Below are 21757 nucleotides of genomic sequence, written 5' to 3'. Positions count from 1 at the left end.
TTTTATTTTTTTTACTTAAATGTCCATATTAATCAAACTTTAAAAAAAAAAACTTTTTTTGCAGTACTTTGTTCAGTAATTTAGCAGTTTCTGGTTTTATAATTTTTCTAGCGGGGCATATATATATACAGAAATCAACAGCCAGTGGAAGTGAAAGAGACTTGAGACAATTTATGATTTGGAAACTGAAATTAAATATTATGTTAGGGCAGTAAATGTAAACATCAGCATAATTTAGAAGATACAGACAGCTAAGGTCATTTAAAAAAAATAAAAAATCTTTCAGCTGTGTTTGCTCTTTGACTTTGAATCAAAGTTCGTGGGGATAGAAGAAAGCCCCACACACACTCCTGCCACTGAATCTCCATCACTGTGCACTCATTACTACAACCACGTCACACCAATTGCACACATTTTTTAAACTCTATTTGGTTGCATTAAGGCAGAGGTTCTCAAATGTGTCCTAGGGACCCCACCTCTGCACATTTTGTATGTCTCTCTCATCTAACACACCTGATTCAGTTCTTCAGCTCATTAGTGGAGACTGAAAGGTCTGAATGGACTCTATTCACGGCCTACTGCATACGTATTTCTGATAAAACCTTTGCTGTGTGCAAGCTTCCGGTACTCTAAGAACGCAATAATAAGCATTTTCAAAAACTGGTACAATGAGATGATATTATTCTTCTTCCCTTTCAACCATTGAATATTAAAAGGACATTTTAAAAATGTGAAAGCATTAACAAATTACTACAACAGACCATGACCCCAAAATATTGATTATTTCTGCAGCAATATTAAGGATGTGTGAAATATCACTCTAGTAATAAATGTCTGTATATGTAACATACATTGCTTAAATCAAAAATGCTCATTAACTGGAACATTGAGTGATAATATTTCAGAGTGATTTCCGTTATTTTCCAGACAATAAATATTGTATTTGTCTGCTTTAGAAACATTCCAGTAAACACTGCTAATATGGATTAGAGGTGAAAAGGGGAGACAATTTCATTTTAAAGGATCCGTGTGAAAACACCTGGAAAGAGACGTGAGGATTTGGGGAGGAAAATGGGAGATTCTAGGTACATTTCAGTGAATTATTCATGGGTTATGTCGTAAATTAAATCAGGAGAACAGATCATGAATGTGCAGAACTGTCTTTTTTACATTCTGTTACAGTGGAAAAAAGGAAAAAAAGGATTAAAAAAGATTGCAGCAGACTGAAAAGAGCTCTTGCAATTGATATTATTGTGATATCATGTCAGATTAAAATACCAAGCATTATGTTATTCTTTTGAAGTCTGAAACTTCTTAATGCTGGCCTGCAATTTTTATCAATAAAATAGCATCACCACTGAAGAGCTCAAGGTGTTGGTAACATCACTGTTTTTGAAGCAGTTAAACTCACAGCTTCACGGTTAATAGAGAAACGTGGCGCAGACTGAGGTAATTCATACATGGACAAACTATCTCTCTCTCAGGCCCGTAAATCAACACAGACATGATGTAGTACACTTTTCTGTGAATAGGATATTGAACTGGAGATCTCCAAACTGCAAGCTTACCGATGATTTCAAAAAGCCAGCGCTTTTATCCACAGTGGAGACAGAGTTGCCAGGTTGAGAAAAATAAGTAAAACACAAGTGTGAAGCTCTGATTGGAGGATTACGTCTCTCTTGATATCAGTTCTGTTCCTCTGAGGGACAGATTAAACCTTCTTCTAGCCTATATATTAAATTCTATTCACTAGTGCAAATACTTCACCAGTAAAATATTTGGTTACATTTTATTTTAAGGTGTCATTGTTACAATGTAATTATACATTTAAGTACTGAGTAATATTAATGAACTACATGTACTTACTATAGGGTTAGGGTAGGATTAGGATTTGGTTGAGGGTTAGTTGCATGTAAGTATGCATAAATTACTGTTATTACTATGGTAAGTACATGTTATTATGTAACAAGGACACTGTAAAATAAAGTGTTACCAAATATTCTTGAGAAATTTAAAGCACCTTGTGTTTTCTTAGTATACTCAACTAATTACATTTTACAGTGTAAATATAAGCACAATATATTATTTAATATATTTTTCAGTATATTTAAACCATTTAATATATTGATCTTAAATACATGGAAATATATTTTCATTCCATAAGGGTACATTACAATATAAATGTATTAGAATGAGTACATTATTATTTATGTGCTTAAAAAACAAGAAGATAACTATCAGAAACTGGTGGGGAGAGCCCAATGTTAACATGAAGCCTATGCCATTACCTATATTGTTATACAGTGCTACACTGGCCCTTCATAATGCAGAGGCCAAACTGCCTACAGTTACAGTAGCAATGGCCCTGTAGTGTTTAATAAACAGCTATTATACTATATTCTGCTGAGGTGAAATTTAGTGCAGACCCGCATCGTGATATAGTCAAGGCAAATTAATGAATGAATGAATGAATTAAGTTTAGTGATGTTTCATTTTTGTTGTAAAAAAGTTATTAATTTAGTTCATTTATATATACATATATAGCCGCTCTGGAGAAAACCGTGATGTCATCGCCCAGCTCAGTTCAGTTCTCATATAATGGTGTCAATGCAGGCAGAGCAATAATATTGTTGAATATTAGATTAAATGTTAAATTTAATGTCCCCAACAAAGCAAGCCAAAAGCCAATGGCAACAAAGGTGAAAAAGGTGAAAAAGGCGATAGTGAAGGAACCAAAACTCCATCAGTGACAGAATGGAGAAAAAAACCTTGGGAGAACCCAGACTCAGTCGCTCAGTTCTCCTCTGGCCAAAGAACGAAAAGTGTGTGATTATGAGTCAGGCATTTCAGGTCAGACGTCAGATTGGATTGGAACACTCAGAATATATAATGTATTGTGGTGGGATACGTATCGTGACTTTTTTGCCAATACACAGACCTAATTTGCATACAAGGTATTTACTTTTTGATAAATATAAATAAATGCACTGTCTATCCCTGTCCTGACACTCTTTTGTATGTTTTTATATTAGCAACTAAGAACTTTGAGTAAAACATCCTTGAGAAATTTAAGGAAATCTTTTTCCTCATATGAAAAGTATCAGTTATGTATTATTCAATATATTGTAATATATGAAGGCAATATATTAACACAATATATTATTTAATGTATTTTTCAGCATATTTAAACCATTTAATATATTGATCATAAATATATGGAAATATATTTTTGCTCCGAGGACGTACACCACAGATGGACTAATGAAAATGGTATGCACAACAGGCTAGGTTTAACAGTTTGAAATAAAGCTCAACAGATCTGTGAAGGCAATGGTTTGCAGACACAAACAGGAAACAGCTAGACAGGAAGCAGCGGTCCAGCTGGTAGTATGTGATTATTCAACCGTCTGTTTCTCTGACAAATATTACATCAAATCTGCTGGGCCTGCACAACTGCTCCCCTTTCAACTCCTCCTCGGACTATGGTAATATGTTATTTTTATTTAATGCGTTGAAATTGACAGAGTGAAAGAAAGTTCCATATCTTTTGAATCTTTTACTATTTTTTCCAGTGAAAGTGTTAATTTGAGAGAATCTGTCTTTTTGTATGGGATACCAGCCTTGTAATTCTGAAACCAAACTGTTATTATTTTACAGTTTCTTTAAACTGGTGAACAGGGGCTATTCAATAATGGGTTGTCTCACAAGCAAGTCAAGAAGGTGATGAAACATGTACTGACACACACACACACACACACACTATATATATATATATATTAGGGCTGTCAATCAATAAAAAAATGTAATCGAGTTAATCACAGTCATGGGCTGTGATTTATCATTAATACATTACAGAGAAAGTTGAAGATATCTATAGCTCCACGGTTACTGGTCCCTCTCGGCTGTTTAACGAGCCCCATTCTATAAATTTATCTTCTACTTTTACTAATTTTGTCACTGTTAGCACAGATGATATTTCAAAACTGGTCATGTCTATGGATTCATCTACATGTTTTCTTGACCCCATGCCTACTGAGATTTTTTAAAAGTGTTTAACACTATTGTGTCATTCTATCACTGGTATTATTAATCAATCTTTATTAACTGGTCAGGTCCCTTCAGCCCTTAAGTTAGCTGCCATCACACCAGTCCTTAAAAAGACTGGTTGTGATGTTGAGGATTTGTCTAACTATAGGCCTATTGCCCATCTACCTTTTCTGGCTGAGGTCCTGGAACGAGTTGTAGTTGGCCAGTTACAGCAATACCTGTCCATCAACAATCTCCTAGAGCCATTTCAATCCGGATCAGGTCATAGTACTGAGACTGCTCTTGTCCGGGTCACAAATGATCTTCTCATTTCTGCTGATATGGGTGCCTGTAGTGTCTTAGTATTGTTAGACATCACTGCTGCTTTTGACACAATATCTCATGCTGTCCTTCTTGAAAGATTGTCTGTATGGCTAGGAATCTCTGGTACTGCGTTTGAATGGTTTACATCCTATCTCACTAATCGATTCCAGTTTGCGTATTTGGGGAAAAACAAATCTGTACCAACACTAGTTCAGCAGGGTGTCCCACAAGGGTCTGTGCTTGGTCCCATCTTATTTAGCATTTATATGTTGCCTTTGGTGACATCATTCGTAAGTTTGGGTTAGGGTTTCATTGTTATGCTGACGATACGCAGATCTATATCAGCATGCACCCTAATCCAAACCTTGCAGTTACAGCTCTTACCACCTGCTTGGATGAGATAAAAGTCTGGATACATGACAATCTTCTTAAGCTCAAAACAAAAACAGAACTTCTATTCGTTGGTACGCCAATGGCTCTACTTAAACTTAACAGTTCAAATTTGTTTACTAGCAATGACTTTGTTACTCCGTCCTCTCAAGTGCGCAATCTTGGCGTTATCTTTGACCCAGAACTGATGTTTGATGCCCATATTAAAATGGTATCAAAAACTGCATTTTTCCATCTTAGAAATATCGCTAGATTACGACCGTTTCTATCGCTGCCAGATGCAGAAAGGCTTATTCACGCCTTTATTACATCGAGGCTTGATTATTGCAATGCACTTTATGCTGGTCTTCCAAATCGATCCATCAAAAAATTACAATATATTCAAAATTCAGCCGCCCAGTTATTGACACATACAACTGCTTGTTAACATATTTCCCTGGTACTCTATGACTTGCATTGGCTGTCTATACAAACACTGGTTTTAACAGATAAAGCTATTCATGGGATCTCTGCAGTTTAGTTACCTCTCCTACTCCAGCTCGCTCTCTGCGCTCTTCTAGGTCATGCATCCTTCAGCAGCCTCGATATAAATTAAAGTCTATGGGTGGTCGAGCATTTTCGGTTTCAGCACCACGTCTATGGAATGCTCTACCATCGGGAATTAGAGACTCTCCAACATTGGACTGTTTTAAGAATTCTTTAAAGACACACCTTTGTAGAGCTGCTTATTGCAGCTGAATGTGTTTGTTTTATTGTATCTTATTGTTGTTATTCTCTTTTTGTATATTGTAGCGCTTTGAGTCTAAGAAAAGCGTGTTAGAAATAAAATGTATTACTATTATTATTATTATTATTATTATTATTAATGTCTGCTACAAAGTCACAAATAGCTTAACTGTAATTTAAAACTGAATTGTTTGCATAGTAAGTAACATCAACTCAAATGAATGCAACAATAAGTAGGCCTATTTTAGAAATGGAATGCCATAATGTCTGTGAAGAGTCAGAGTGAACAGTCTTGATTAAATATAATTACTTCAAACAGTGTGCATCTGTGCAACATGCCTCCTGTCAGCCAATCATACAGTCTGCTCTTCTTTCAACCAGTTGCTCAGGCAGACTAGCTTGTTCACATTTCCAGAAGATAGAGCTGACCTCTTCTGCAAAATGTGGTCTGCCGAAGAGAACAGCCTCTCACATGGCACTGTTGTGGCAGGTGTAGCCAGGTATCTTTTTGCTATATGGGCCAGATTACCAAATGCGCCTGCTTGTGACGACCACCACTCTAGTGGACATGTGTCTATGCCTTATACCTCTCTAGAGATTTATCTGTGGCCAGTGCCTCATCATCATCAGACTCTGACTCTGATCCCATCAGTAGGAGGGCCATATTCTTCTTTGGTGGCTCTGGCTCCACTTCTTCTCCAGAGGTCTGTGGTGCAGGTTCTCTATCCTTCAGCATCTGACTCAGCTTTTGCCACACGTCTCCCCTCTTTGCTCTGGGCGAGCACCTAACCTAGGATCTAGAGCGGTTGCTACCTTTAACCACCACAGGTTTGAGTTATCCTTTCGCCCGTTGAGGTCCTTAGTGAATGCAGCCTTGAAGCACACTATGTAGGCAGGGTCAACATCAGAGACCTCCATTGTGCGCAGGAGATGACATCCTGCAGGTAACACCATGGATACATACCTTTCACCACCTTTCACTCAGTGATGTACCTACAGTACAAACACAGCACCACACAATTGACTTAATGACTACAGTTTTCATTCAGATGGCATCTATTCAGGGCATAGGCCTTAAATTATATCTATATGACTTACAAATTACTTAAGAGACATTTTTATTAGTAAAACTGGAGAAGACAGAGAAATAACATTATATGCAGGGCTCTAGCAACGTTTCCAACTTTGCCAGCTTATCGGGTTAGCATGCCTAAGTTGTGCTTCTGCTGTGCCAGCGTTGCTTTCAGTGGATTTTTGTTGTATTGAATCCGCGTCATCATCTCCAGAGTTGAATTCCAGCGCGCATGTACATCCTGGAAGAGGGACTCCTCTATTAGTCCATGAGAGGCTTGCTGAGCTTTCAGCTCTGCTGTGTTTGCGGGACTGTGTCTGAAGTGTCCGACTATTTTACGGCACTTAGCTAAAACACTGTCAAATCCGCTGTCCCGTAAAGCCACAGTGATTTGTATCATGCTCGAACTGTAGACTCCTTGCAGCGGCAATCATATTGCAAGCGCTGTCTGTTTCTATAGTTGTGACCTTTCCCGTTATCTCCCACTCATTTGCAACTTTAAGAAACTGGTTGACCACTGGTTAACCAGTCTAAACCAGTCTTCTATTGTTTTTAACATGCCTAAAGTGAATGAGTGCAGCTGCCAGTTGTCATCGATTAGGTGTGCTGTTACACTGAGGTAGTTTTGTTTACTTACTGATGTCCAGTGGTCTCCTGTAAGTGCAATAAAAGTACATTCTGCCAACTGCCTCACTTTCGTAGTTTTTTCAACGTCGTACAGTTTATGCATTCTTGCAACAATAGTTCCCCTCGAAGGTAGCTTGTATAATGCATCTCCTGTGGCGATCTGAATGATGTCCTGAAGTCCCCAGTCCAGTACTATGTTGATGGTCCTGCAATCTGTGGCGATCCATTTAGCAATTGCACTAGTTTTGTTGACAGGCTTGCCCTGGCTGCACTCCGCCAGTGTCGTTTGACGAGCACGCTTGTTGACCCTGTCTCGGCAGCATCTTTGCTAACATCAGCAAAAATGTGTTTCGCCCAAAGATGGCACCTCAAACTTGTTGTGCTTCGGTGGAAGGACAGTTCATCACTGTAATAAGTGCACACAACTTTCATTTTATCAAAACTTCCATCTGGAAGCTTTTTATAACCAAACTTTACGTTCAGCAGAGCGGGCACCGTCTCCTCTGTCATCGTGTTACTTGCATTTGCCATGCCCTTATCACACAAAGCTATAACCATCCGCGCTGCGATAACGGGAAGTTGTTGGGGTCAAACTTGATCAAATGATTAATTTGCGTTAAAAAAAATTAACACGTTACTTTTTTTAGATTAATTGCATGTGTTGACAGCCCTAATATATATATATAGTTGATAACATAAGGAAGAGATAAGTGCATGGCAGCCTACAAAATAAATAAAATGATTTCTGTTTGTGTGATAAATAAATTTCACATTTCTCAAACTCTGGTGGTTTACTTTCAGATGCTTGTTCGTCACATTTCTGATTGCAGTGGTTTTGATAGTACTCATAGTTACACTCCATAAGAGACCCTCTGAAGAGTGCTATGCTAAAGCAGCAGTGGCAGCGGATGCCAAAGTTTGCTCTACCATCGGAAGGTACGATTACAAAGAGTCACATTTATGTTTCTGGGAAAGATTCCATGCATTAGCGTTGAGACTTTTGCAACTCTACATTGCTAATATGTAGAGTCATTGAATTTACACAGAGCTCTTTGTGTTTGCAGGGACATGTTGAAGCGTAACGGTTCAGCAGTCGATGCTGCCATTGCTGCTCTGCTGTGTGTGAGTGTGATTAATCCCCACAGCATGGGCATCGGAGGAGGTGGGGTTTTCACCATATACAACCCATCAACAGGTACATGGGCTTTGAGATACTTAGGTTCCCTGAAGAGGGAACTCGCGTTGCGTCGAGATTGACGCTATGGGGAACGCTTTGCGTGATGACGTCTTGAAGCACATGTAAAATCAGTCCAATGGTGTGGCGGAACGTCAGAGGCGGGTGACGTCACAATCCGTGTATCATTCGTTCAGTCGTTTTTTTATTTAATATTGAAAGTAGAAAAATGAGAAAACAGTTCATTTTTCGATTTTTCATTTTTTCCCAAAAAACGAAAAACAAGAATTCAGCTTTAGTTTTCGTTTTTCGTTCTGAGGTAGCAAAATTAATAAACAGCTTGATATTCGATTTCTACACATGGGCGGGAATGAAACGCCCCTTTCCTCTGATTTGTCAGCCGAAGATCAAACTGTCCCGTCATCAGTTCTTCCTCAGATCTGCACTGCAGAATAAGAGTCCTCCGTTGTGCGGATTCTTAACGCGTTTATTGCAACTTTTTCATATTTTTTTCCATCAACCAGACTAACGAATGGCTCGACACAATCCGTACTGGGGAATAGACTAGACAGGGCTTTCTTCTTTGTAGACCAGAGTTCTCAAGTGCCAGGGGTTTGCTATTTTCCGAACTGTAAAGTCACGTTTTTTTTTTTTTTTTATCATGAACCACGCTGTGTTTTATTCCTAAGTGACTATATAATGCATTTTACTTAAAATAATCTAAATGTTGACTTTCAAAAGTAGGCGCGTCAGAAGGCTATTCACTCTATTTTGGTTAATTTTTGGTGTGCGCCAGAAAGATGTTCAAGGAGTCTGAGACGCAGCGCATCATGTTGTTTTCTTTATTTTTTAAAGGTCATTTGTAGTCATTTTGAATGTACACAAATAAAAATATAAATTTTACTGCTTCGAATGACAGTATTAAAAGACAGAATATTAAGTTATTTCCCCTGCTGAGCAACAAATCCAAGTGATGGCGCTGGCGCATTGCTCGCTCACACAACATCTAGGCCAGGGCTATTCAATTAGCTTCATTCGAGGGCCGGATTATCAAATCGAAAAGTTGAGGTGGGCCGGTGGGTTGGTTTGGGGGTTTAGCTTATTTATTGAAACATAACAGTTTCAATAAATAACTTAAAAAAGTATGGTATTTACTTGAAAATGTGGTACCCAACAGTATGCAGATATATAAAACCATAATAAATAAAAACTTGATAATTTACAGCTGTGTACAACTATTTTCCTTGGAACAAATACATTAATTATACAAACTCGTAGCTGTTGGTGAGAAATAATAATTATTTTATTTATAATTGTTATGCTTAAATGAAAATATTCTGACAGTGAGACTTGATAACCACAGGCTACTCACTCCCACTGTATAAAAAAATGCCTAAACACAGGTTAAAAACTATACGCACCTTTACAAAGAAACTGACATAATTTCATAACAAACATTAATTATATATTCCTCTACCCACCTAATAAATCTAATGCAATATAAATCACTATATTTACTATTATACTGTATAATATTATAGTAAATATATATATTTACTATATTTATTTATTACTACACAGTAATTCAATATAAATATTACACATTTCTGCCCAACCATGGTAAATTACTACAGCACATTCATGGTAAATGTTTGTAAGGGTGATTAGCGGATTTAAAGTCTTCTAATTTCGTTCATGCCACAATGTTTCTTCTCCTGCTTTCCTCATCAGTCTTGTTGGGAATGTTGAGGCTGTTTCATCTGATTTAATACTAGTTAAATCGTCAAGTGATTTGTGGTTTGTAACAGAGAGGTTTCTGTCGAACTGAAAAACGCTTCCCACTGGTTGTCGCAACGCTGTTTAATAATAGTGCCCGGGACCGGAGTAAACGCAACTATTTGTTGTTACTGTACTGACCGAGAAACCGCTTCAGATGATTCAGTGACGGAGCGGTCCGAATGAATCCGAATAGTTTTAGACCGTTACTGACCGGCCACTTTGACGCTCTCGTCTCGCTGGCGGCGGTGTGAACGCACAGTTATGCAAGCGCGTTTAGAAAGGATCGAACTAAAAGAATGATTCATTCACGAATGATTGGTATCGCTGGTTCAGTCGACATAAATTCGGGACACATAACTGCTGAAATATTCGCACGTAAAACGTTTCTCAGGTTAATCGGAGCGAGTATCAAACTAAATTAGCCGCACCGCCAGGAAAAGAGGGGGAGGGAGGTTGGTGCCGTCGGGCCGGATGGAGATGATTGGCGGGCCGCATTTGGCCAGTGGGCCGCCAATTGAATAGCCCGGATCTAGGCTATTATCAGTTCACTTCTGGCATTGCTAACTTGACATCGCAGCCTATTCATTATTAAAATAAAACACAGTTAACCAAATATATAAAAATTATTCGGCTTAATTTAATTGGTCTTTTGTACAATATAAAGGCTGTGCTGCACAGTCCTACTTGCTGTTATTCCAAACTCATTTCCCTTGCTGTGAAGATGATGATTTAGCATATACTTGTATATTGGGACTCGACTGAAGTACGAAGCCTTCTTTACATTACTAGTTAGCATCCAAATGTTACATTGCAAATATGGAAACCTTGGACCGAATGAGAGATGCGCGAAACCAATGTCCGTACAGTTTCAGTTTCAATAAAGGACATAATAGGCTATTATTATAAGTTATTAGGTTAGGCTATATTTTTATTATACGGGCTACTTATTTTTCATTCTTGTTGTTTTCTGAATACCATTCATTTAAGGATTTGACAGGCTACAGTAAGGGGAAGTAAAATACGCATAGACATATGTTATTAATAGCGTTTATAATGTTAATGTTGTATTTTATTTACGGTCTTTTACACTTTCTGAATAGGCTAATAATAAAATGCGTTTGTTTCCCTCTCAACATGACCGTGCGCTGCGCGCAAGCGCACATCTTTGAGATATAAATTAATACATTTCAGAAGAGTATGTATTTTAATATCTCTGTTGTTCTCTGTTCTCCGGTTGTTAGATAGTCAGTCTGAATGACAGTTCATGCGTTTACGTTAAAATAGGCCTATTATATAGTCAATGCATTATTCTTTTCTTTGTGTATTAGTGTTAAAAATATTTAATTTACAACTAATTATATTGATTTATATCTTCATTTATTATTAAAAAAATAAAATAATTACTGGGTGAGGCGACCATGGTAGCCGTCACAGCCGTCATTTACCCTGCATACCCAGCTGATGCAAAGCGTATGTGAATTTATATCTACACAGAAGAAAGCCCTGTCTAGTCTATTCCCCAGTACGGGTTGTGTCGAACCATTCGTTAGTCTGGTTGTTTGATGAAAAGAAGATTAAATGTAGCCTAGTTGCAATAAACGCGTTAAGAATCTGCACAATGGAGGACTCTTATTCTGCAGTGCAGAACTGAGGAAAATCTTCGGCTGACAAATCAGAGGAAAGGGGCGTTTCATTCCCGCCCATGTGTAGAAATCGAATATTCAAGCTGTTTATTATTTTTTCTACCTCAGAACGAAAAACGAAAAATCAAGCTGAATTCTTGTTTTTCGTTTTTTTGGAAAAAATGAAAAATCGAAAAATGAACTGTTTTCTCATTTTTATACTTTCAATATTAAATAAAAAACGACTGAACGAATGATACACGGATTCGTCACGTACCAGGAAGCTATAAAGCCTGCCCGAAAACAGAAAACGAAAGCTTTCTGAGTCTTCAGTAGCGCTCTTTGTGAACTGTCCCGTTATTTGGTGTTGTCTGTCTATATTATATATATATATTCAGTATGGCGAGTAAGCAGCAGCAGTTTAGAGTGTGTGTTCACCCCTGCCCGCGTTATTTAACGGGTGGAGACACTCACACTCTTTGTGTTGTCTGTTTGGGTGAAGAGCATGCCCAGTCAGCACTCGAGGGTGGTGGCTGTGTGCATTGCGACGCGCTTCCATTGCGTACGCTCCGATCCCGCCTGGCTCTATTTAACCAGGATCGCGTTCCCCAGGGCTCTGGTCCCGCCGCTGCCGAGGCACGGCGTCGATCTCAGACCTGGGGTTCGCAAATGGATCTATCAGTGGATGTTGAGATGGGCTCTGCCTTATCTCAGCCTCTTTCTGACAGATCCAGTGCCTCTCATCAGGATGTGGAAGCACGCGCTGCGGTTTCTTCCCCCCCGATGGAGGCACCAACACTGCAATTGTCCAGCTCTGAGGAGTTGGACGTTGTTAGTGTTGACGCTGAGTCTGAGGATTCGCCACCTCAATCTCATGCGTTTGAAGAATTACTCGATGTAGTGACTAGAGCTGTCGAGAGACTATCAATTGAGTGGCCAGAAGATAGGCAAGACGTTCGCTCGAAGAGCAAGCTCGACGAACGTTTCCTGCCATCTCGTGCACAGCCTCAGCGCAGAAGCCTTCCGTTTTTCCCCGATCTCCACACCGAGGTGTCGAGATTGTGGGGGAAACCCATGTCATACAGAGTTTACAGTGCACAAACATCACACTACTCCACTATTTCCAAATATAAAGAGCATGGTTATGGGGAGATGCCGAAGGTGGAGGAGACGCTTGCGAGCTATCTCTCTCCAGCAATGGCATCTTCCCTGAAGGCTCCTGTGTTACCCACCAAGCCAGTCAGATTCACATCTTCCCTTATCAATAAAGCATATTCCGCCGCGGGTCAAGCTGCAGCGTGTTTACATACAATGTCTCTAATGCAAGCATATCAGGCAGAATTGCTGGGTGATTTAGATGAGGGCGGGGGGATTGGTCCCGAGGTAGTGTCCGAACTGCGTAGGGCCACAGATTTGTCTCTCAGGGCCACCAAGGAGACCGCTAAATCCATCGGCCGCTCTATGGCAGCCCTGGTGGCCACTGAGAGGCATCTGTGGCTCAATCTCAGCGACATAAAGGACAAAGAAAAACATTTTCTTTTGGATGCACCTGTTTCTACCTCAGGATTATTTGGAGATGCAGTTAATAGTGCTGTAGTTAAGTCTCAAGAAGCTTCTAAGCAGGCAGCCGCACTTCAAAAACTTCTCCCCCGCCGTTCTTTCTATGAGGCTGCTGAGCTGGAGCAGCCTCACTCTTCTAAAAAGAGCGCTGAACATCGTGCCACTCAAAAACAGAGCGTGTCCTCCCGTGCTCCCCCACAAAAATCTCGGGGACGCGGAGGGCGCTCTCAAACCCAGCAGTCTTCGAGGGGTAAGACGGATCTGCGGACCGTCATTACCGCCAAGAAGGCTGCTGGGAAAAAGTCCTGACGTCCGAGGGCTCAGGACAAATGAGGGTAGTCCCCCCCGAAGCAGAGATGTTAACACCTCTTTTTACGGTGCCCGTCTCTCTTCTGTGCCCTCAGGGGACCGTTCTGCCAACCCTGCCGCCTCCGGTGTTTCAGGGCGCAGCGGTCTCCGGCGAGCACATATCTCAAGGACCACCCGGAAACGTAGTGGCCTCGGGATGCCCGCCCCCTCTGAGGAGGGTGTTAGAGCAGTCCATTCAGTCGTTCCCTGCCGGTGTGCCGTTACAGGGCGACGAACCGACTACTCAACAGCAACAAAATCCAGAAACCAGTCTCGAGAGGCTGGTACCTCTAGTAGAATCTTTGACAGCGTGGAAGCTACTGCCAAATGTTTCTCGTTGGGTCCTGCAGACCGTAGAAAAAGGGTATCAAATACAATTCAAGAAACGCCCACCTCGGTTTATGGGGGTCCTACCCACAGTGGTGGGCCCCGAGCAGGTTCTGGTTATGGAACAGGAAGTAAACACTCTGTTAGAGAAAGGGGCCATAGAATATGTACCTCCCTCCAACAGAGAAACCGGGTTTTACAGCCGGTATTTCATAGTTCCAAAGAAGGACGGGGGATTGCGTCCCATTTTAGATCTTCGAGTTCTGAACGAGTCAGTCATGCAGCTCAAGTTCAAAATGTTGACATTGAGACAAATCGTGCCACAGATCAGGTCCGAGGACTGGTTTGTCACGATAGATCTCAAGGACGCATATTTCCATATTTCCATCCGTCCGTGTCATTGGAAGTTCCTGAGGTTTGCTTTTGGGGGCAAAGCATACCAATATCGAGTTCTTCCATTCGGCCTAGCTTTATCACCCCGCACTTTCACCAAATGCGTGGATGCAGCTCTGGCGCCCTTGCGCCTTCAGGGTATTCGCATCATGAACTACATCGACGATTGGTTGATTTTAGCTCAGTCGCATCAGATGGCGGTTCGACATCGAGATGTCGTTCTCGCCCATATGAAAGAGTTGGGGTTACGGCTGAACGCCAAGAAGAGTGTGCTTTCTCCACTTCAGAGGACCACTTTCTTAGGCGTGGTTTGGGATTCAGTGTCGATGCAGGCGCGCCTGTCACCGCCACTTATAGAGTCCATCCTTGCAGCTGTGAAAAGTGTAAAGCTAGGCCAGCTACTCACTGTCAAACAGTTCCAGAGACTGTTGGGTCTCATGGCAGCAGCTTCCAACGTCATACCTTTTGGACTGCTGCACATGAGGTCCCTGCAGTGGTGGCTCAGGACCAGGGGGTTTTCCCCGAGGGGCAACCCATTTCGCACAATCAAGGTCACGCGGCGATGCCTACGTGCCTTGGTTATGTGGAAGAAACCTTGGTTCCTGTCCCAGGGCCCAGTGTTGGGAGCTCCTTATCGTTGCAAACTGCTAACGACGGATGCTTCCCTCACGGGTTGGGGAGCGATCCTAGAGGGTTGCTCATCTCAAGGTCTGTGGGAAGACCATCATCGTTCTTGGCATATCAATCGCCTAGAGATGTTAGCTGTCTTCCGGGCTCTGAGGAGCTTTATCACAGATCTCAGGGGACACCATGTCCTAGTACATACGGACAACACGTCGGTAGTCGCCTATATCAATCACCAAGGCGGTTTGCGCTCGCGCCCATTATGCAATCTGGCACGCCATATCCTCTTGTGGTCCCAGGGGAAGCTGTTGTCGCTCAGGGCAGCTTACATCCCCGGGGTCCAGAATATAGGAGCAGACACTCTGTCGAGACAGGGGCTGAGGCCCGGGGAATGGAGGCTCCACCCCGAGGTGGTGGAGCTGATATGGAGGGAGTTTGGCCAAGCACAAGTGGATCTGTTTGCGTCTCGAGAGACGTCTCACTGTCCACTTTGGTTCTCCCTCACGCATCCAGCTCCTCTGGGACTGGATGCTATGGTACAGACATGGCCGAGGCTACGTCTGTACGCCTTTCCCCCAGTTGCTCTGCTCCCGGGAGTTCTGGAGAGAGTTCGCAGGGACCGGGTTTGCCTGCTTCTTATAGCCCCGCGCTGGCCGGGCAGAGTATGGTTTCCCGACCTTGTGTCTCTCCTCGACGGGCCTCCTCTGGAGCTCATAGAGTCAGGTCTCTCAACTGAGGTTGTTGAGACCATTCTACAGTCCAGAGCTCCCTCCACGAGGAAACTTTATGCCCTGAAGTGGAGAGTATTCACTTCTTGGTGTAGTGACCGTCGGTTGGACCCAGTTAACTGCCCAATTGGTACAGTGCTGGAGTTCCTGCAGGACCGGTTCACTGCAGGTCTGACCCCGTCCACTTTAAAGGTTTATGTGGCGGCCATAGGTGCTTACCACATTCCTTTGGGTGGAATGTCTGTGGGGAAAGACCCCTTGGTATCTCGTTTCCTTCGTGGCACCTGGAGGCTGAGGCCTGCAGTTCGCTCTAGGGTGCCACCATGGGATTTGTCCATTGCGCTGCAAGGCCTTTCCCTGGCCCCCTTTGAGCCTATTGAGGAGGTTCCGGAGAAGTTCTTGACATTGAAAGCTCTGTTCCTTCTAGCTATTTCTTCTCTCAAGAGAATAGGGGATCTTCAAGCATTGTCGGTTGCTCCGTCATGCTTAGAGTTTGCACCGGGTATGGTTAAAGCTTTTTTGCATCCGAGACCGGGTTATATCCCCAAGGTCCCCACTAATGTGGCTAGACCTATTGTACTGCAGGCCTTCTGTCCTCCTCCCTTTCGAAATGCGGACCAGGAGGCGAATAATTTGCTTTGCCCAGTCCGGGCGTTAGACGCTTATGTCCACAGAGCTGCCCTGTGGCGTAAAAGTGATCAATTGTTTGTATGCTTTGGGTCCCCTTACAAGGGATTTCCAGTGTCTAAGCAAAGAATGAGCAAGTGGGTGGTTGAGGCTATTTCGCTTGCTTATGAGGCGGCCGGGCAGCCTTCTCCTATGGCTGTCGGGTCGCACTCTACAAGGAGTATGGCGGCCTCTAAGGCCCTTATATCAGGAGTGTCTTTACAGGACGTTTGTGATGCGGCAGGTTGGTCCTCACCGCACACCTTCGTCAGGTTTTACTCTTTGGACTTAGACTCTACTCCAGGGTCTCAAGTTTTGTCTTCCTAGTGCTGCTCACTCGATTTCACACAGGACATACATTTGTAGCTATGGTGGCGTTGGTATAGACGTTCCCCATAGCGTCAATCTCGACGCAATGCGAGTTCCCTTGAAAGGGAACGCCTCGGTTACGACTGTAACCTCGGTTCCCTGAAGAGGGAACGAGCGTTGCGTCACCTTGCCATATCTCCTTCATGCCTGTCAGCGACGACTTCAGACTTTACGAAGCTTTCGTTTTCTGTTTTCGGGCAGGCTTTATAGCTTCCTGGTACGTGACGTCACCTGCCTCTGATGTTCCGCCACACCATTGGACTGATTTTACATGTGCTTCAAGACGTCATCACGCAAAGCGTTCCCCATAGCGTCAATCTCGACGCAACGCTCGTTCCCTCTTCAGGGAACCGAGGTTACAGTCGTAACCGAGGCGTTTCTCAACATCTCAACACAACTACAACATTTCTTATATTTTTATATTAATAAATGTTGGGCCAATAAATCGCATATTTAATAATTCATTTTAATTAACAAATTGTCACTTTAACCAAAATAAAAATAAAAATCACAATTAGATTTGTCCCCCAAATCGTGCAGCCCTAACGCATGTACATAATTAAAGAGTCGCACTTCACTCTGAACCCCGCAGCACATTTATTTATGTAATTATCAAATGCAGTAAATTATCTTCGACATAGAAGATATGTTTGACCTGATAGTTTCATCCTTAAATTACATCTACTTTAATACAATATATTGTTAGTACCGAGATTCTTCACACCAGTAAATCAATACATGGAATTTGCATGGAAGCCTCTTGTGCCGTTACGGTCTTGTTAAGCATGTCAGAGAGGTTCTGGGTTCTTATCCACCCTTGCATAGGTTTTTTCCCCATTAAAACCAAAGATGTTCATCAGTAATTGTATGTCAAGAGTGTGGACACGTTTGTATGCATTTGATTTGTGATTTCACCGGAACAAATAAAGAGTCATCGCGATGGCATTAAGCGAATGAAGCGCTCGTCTGTGAAGTGCAAAAGTGCCAAGTTGCCTTCTGCCACTGATAACAGCAGCAACGAACACTCAGCATGATTTAAAAAACCACACATTCCAGCGCCAGATCGCTAAAACTAATGAATGCTCTGCTAGTCAGCTGTAGATGTTTCATTTGAATTAAGTACATCCATGCCACAAAATGTAAAAAAAAAAATGGAAGGGACAATATCGACCCTGGCAAAAAGTGGTGGGGACAAGTCCCACTCGCGAATTAAGCCTATGTGTAACCGGGACTACTCAACCCTCTCCCAGCGGGTATTCAAGCTGTGGTCTCTGACATGGGAGTCAGGAACTCTAACAAGGAGGCTAAAGACCACAGCCACTAGCATCAGCCACTAGAGCGCCTCTTGAGATCAGGGGAGTGAGGTTTACAAGCAGTTGGTTACTGTAATAAATCTTTAACAGCCATTATGGCAACAAACTGACAAACGGTCTTTATAAAGTTACAAATAACACCAATCACCATAATGATGACTACAAACGTTTATTATTTTCAATAAAACATCTAAATCTTTGTTAATTCTCAACAAGTACATTTGTACATGTATGAAAGAAATAATGTCAAACTGGTTTCATACTCAGTGTGACTGGAACTCAGTTGTAGTTCTTGTGTTTCTGCTCGTCTCTTTTATCTGTTCTTGTCCTTCACTGATTCTAATTATCAGGTGTTCATCAGTGTCTGAATTCACTCACTTCTTTTCATTCACTCACTGTCAAGTGGACTATATTGTGAACTAATGTAGGAAATAGTGAATGAGGGTATAGGGTGGGATTTGGAACACAGATCTCAAGTTAGATTCTTAAATTCTCCAGTGTCCTCTTTGGCCAATCACTGCAACCTCTTGACCACTGGGACACATTTTTAGTGTTAAACAAAAAGTATATGTTTTCATCTTCAGGAAAGGTGGAGACAATTAATGCAAGAGAAACTGCTCCAATGAGTGCTTCAGAGGACATGTTTGTCAATGACCCCAAGAAAGCAATACCAGGTAAACCACCATAAATCTTTATATCCCTGAATTCAGCCTCCATGATGACTGGATCCAGCACAGGTAGAAGCACATTGGTCCACACATTAAAGCAGCTCTGATGATTTCTTGCCAGTTTGGCCATTGAATGATGTGCCCACTCCTCTGTTTTGTGTGAATAGCAGGGTTGATTATAGCTGTGCCAGGAGAACTGTGTGGTTATGTGCTGGCACACCAAAGACACGGGAGACTGAAATGGAAGGAGCTGTTTGAGCCCAGTATAAAGCTGGCATCAGAGGGTTTTCGGATTGGCAAGGCATTGGCTTATGCCATCAATGAGACTAGTGGCACAATTCTGAATGATAAAACATTGTGGTAAGAATGTGTCATGTGTAAACTAGCAAAAAACTAGGATATTTAAAAACAAAACAAAAAAAAAACATACTTTGTCAGTGGAAAATATTCTATAAGCATCTGCCTTTTAAATGTTATGACATCATCTGATTTCTGCACTTCTGTCTCTTCTTTCCAGTGAAGTGTTTTGTGACTCAAATAATAACACCTTGAAGGAAAATGACATAAGTTTTCCTAAACTAGCTCTCACCTTTAAAAAGATAGCAGAAGAAGGACCAGATGCCTTTTATGATGGATCATTGACTCAGACTATAGTGGAAGATATTAATGCTGCAGATTATTTCATGCTTAAATCTGACTCATATCTAAAGGATCTTGTGACTTAATATTATCAAAGTATGCAAATCTGTCTCAATCTTTTGTGTAAACCCTTTACAGTACGGTGCACTAATATGCATTAATTCATGCTTAACTGCACAGCTAATCATGAGAATGAATGACTCATGTATTTTTTTATTTTAGCTTTTTTTGATGGCTTTAACTATTTTGTATTCCTATGTGTTCTTTTATTTGTTTTGTACCGTTTGCAATTTTATCTGTCTATTTTATTGTGTAAAGTACCTTGAGAAGCTACATTATTTATAAAATAAAGTTTATTATTATTTTTATGATTACTGCATCGGCAACTAATAATTTAATTTACATTATTAGTTAATACTATGTTGATAAGGAATAAATACATGATGACACATTTAATTAATAGCATTCATATAGTACCTAATCTATTAATCAGATAGACTCTTTATTAGTTGTTGTGCAATAATCTTTAATGAATGGTTTAGTTCTTCATGAGTCAAACATTAACTCCTCTATACATTAGTTAAGCATGAATGAATGCTTATTAGTGCACCCATTTAATAAAGTGTTACCATTTTTGTTTCTCATAACACAGGAGGGATTATAACACGCGAGGACCTGAATAATTATCAACCAGTGCTGAATGAGTATGCATTAAACTTTACTGTGGGGAAATACATATTTCATGCTCCTGATGCTCCATTTGGTGGACCCATCCTCGCTCTGATACTCAACATACTCAAAGGTGTGTGTGTGTGTGTGTGTGTGTGTGGGTGTGTGTGTGTGGATTACAGTTAGGGAGTGCTAAGGCCAGCACTCTCCAATTACTCCAAATAATTCTCCATATTAAGACAGCCATCACTTCATTCAGGACCGGCCCATGGCATAGGTGACCAGTATGGTTGGGGTTAGGATTAAGGGTGGGGTGAGGTTAGGATTACCCAATCAGTTAGCGGCCTCAATGAGTTAGGGTTAGTAATAATCTGGCAGGCAGATCAAATTCAGCACAACACCAGCTATATGAGGAACCTTATGAAGCACAAGAGTTGATGACATACTGTATGTGAGAAACGCGTTCAGTTCAAAGCTACTACAGTATACCTTCTCTATATGATCATCCAACACAACATGTCCTGTTAGCTTTATATTAATGTAGGTCTATTCAAATTTCCTTGTGTTTGTTCTCAGTTCATGCCACCATATTTTGCTCAACCATGAGTTACTCCAGACATTCACCATTAATATGTTGAGATCCTATCAAAAACTCTGAAAAGCAACAATTGTAAAGGACCAAAAGACTTGTACAGTGTGAAACATGGGTTTAGTAATCTCTCAGAGTCTGTCTTGAATCTAAGTCTTTAATTCTTTTAATTTTCAGAAATTAAGCATTTCATTTCAGGCTACAACATCTCAAGCAGCAGTGTGTCCACAATACAGAACAAGACTTTGACCTATCATCTTATGATAGAGGCGTTCCGCTTCGCTGATGCCCAGAAGAGTAAACTGGGAGACCCACTTCATGAAAACATGATTGAGGTGAACTCAACTCAACTCAACTCAACTCCAATATACTTATATATTTCTTCGGCCTATACTGGATAGTTTTAAATGAGAACTCCGGTCAATTTTAACATTGAGCTAATTTTTTTGTAAATTTGGAGTGCTGTCAATACAGAGAACAACGACAAAAATCGGTGTTGCCTACACCGTGTTATCCTCTTTTTAAAATTTGCACCCTGTTGACTTCAATGGGGCAAGTTTTAAACCTGCTTTTAGCCTCTTAACATCCTTGATGTGTCATTACAAGTGCACAGCCAATGTGAGTGATTCCTTCAGAGTGAACACGGGTGAATCTGACTGCAGTAGATGTGAAAGATATGAATAAAAATGATGTTATTTCAGCCAGCGCTCATACCTGTATTTACATCCTGTTTTCGGTCGAAGTCCATAGTAATCGATTGTCGAGTTCACGCGCATAGGTTTAGTTACCTATGATCACGCGCGTGAACTCGACAAAACCGATTTTTGTCGTTGTTCTCTGTATTGACAGCACTCCAAATTTACAAAAAAATGAGCTCAATGTTCAAAGTTCTCCTTTAAAGCAGGGGTGGGGAATGCTGGTCCTGCAGAGTTTAATTCCAACCCTAATCAAACACACCTGAACAAGCTAATCAATGTCTTCAGGATAACTAATGCTGCGTTCCAGTCCAAAATTGTCATACCCTTCACTCGCTAACTTCCCTCCATCTCGTTCACTCGGATGTACGTCATTGCTTATGTCACCGAGTGACATAAAAGGAACTTTGGGAGCGGAACGAGTTGCCC

The 21757-nt window shown here is 41.3% G+C and overlaps 1 protein-coding gene across 1 annotated transcript in view; it reads left to right on the top strand.

Moving 5' to 3' along the window:
* The first annotated feature begins 3364 nt into the window (after positions 1–3364).
* The window catches only part of LOC311088037 (glutathione hydrolase 1 proenzyme-like), a 32163-nt gene continuing 13770 nt past the window's right edge, over positions 3365–21757 (top strand). The window contains exons 1-9 of the mRNA XM_084121673.1: positions 3365–3485; positions 3658–3720; positions 7967–8101; positions 8230–8360; positions 18653–18742; positions 18904–19096; positions 19254–19411; positions 20028–20177; positions 20811–20968. Of these exons, the coding sequence (XP_083977799.1) occupies positions 3692–3720; positions 7967–8101; positions 8230–8360; positions 18653–18742; positions 18904–19096; positions 19254–19411; positions 20028–20177; positions 20811–20968 (1044 nt within the window). The 5' untranslated portion in view covers positions 3365–3485; positions 3658–3691. The remainder of the gene's footprint in view (positions 3486–3657; positions 3721–7966; positions 8102–8229; positions 8361–18652; positions 18743–18903; positions 19097–19253; positions 19412–20027; positions 20178–20810; positions 20969–21757) is intronic.

Source organism: Abramis brama, assembly GCF_963993115.1.
Source record: "Abramis brama genome assembly, chromosome: 8".
NCBI lineage: Eukaryota > Metazoa > Chordata > Actinopteri > Cypriniformes > Leuciscidae > Abramis > Abramis brama.
Note: the sequence above shows the minus strand (reverse complement) of the source record. Positions and strands in the feature narration are given on the sequence as shown.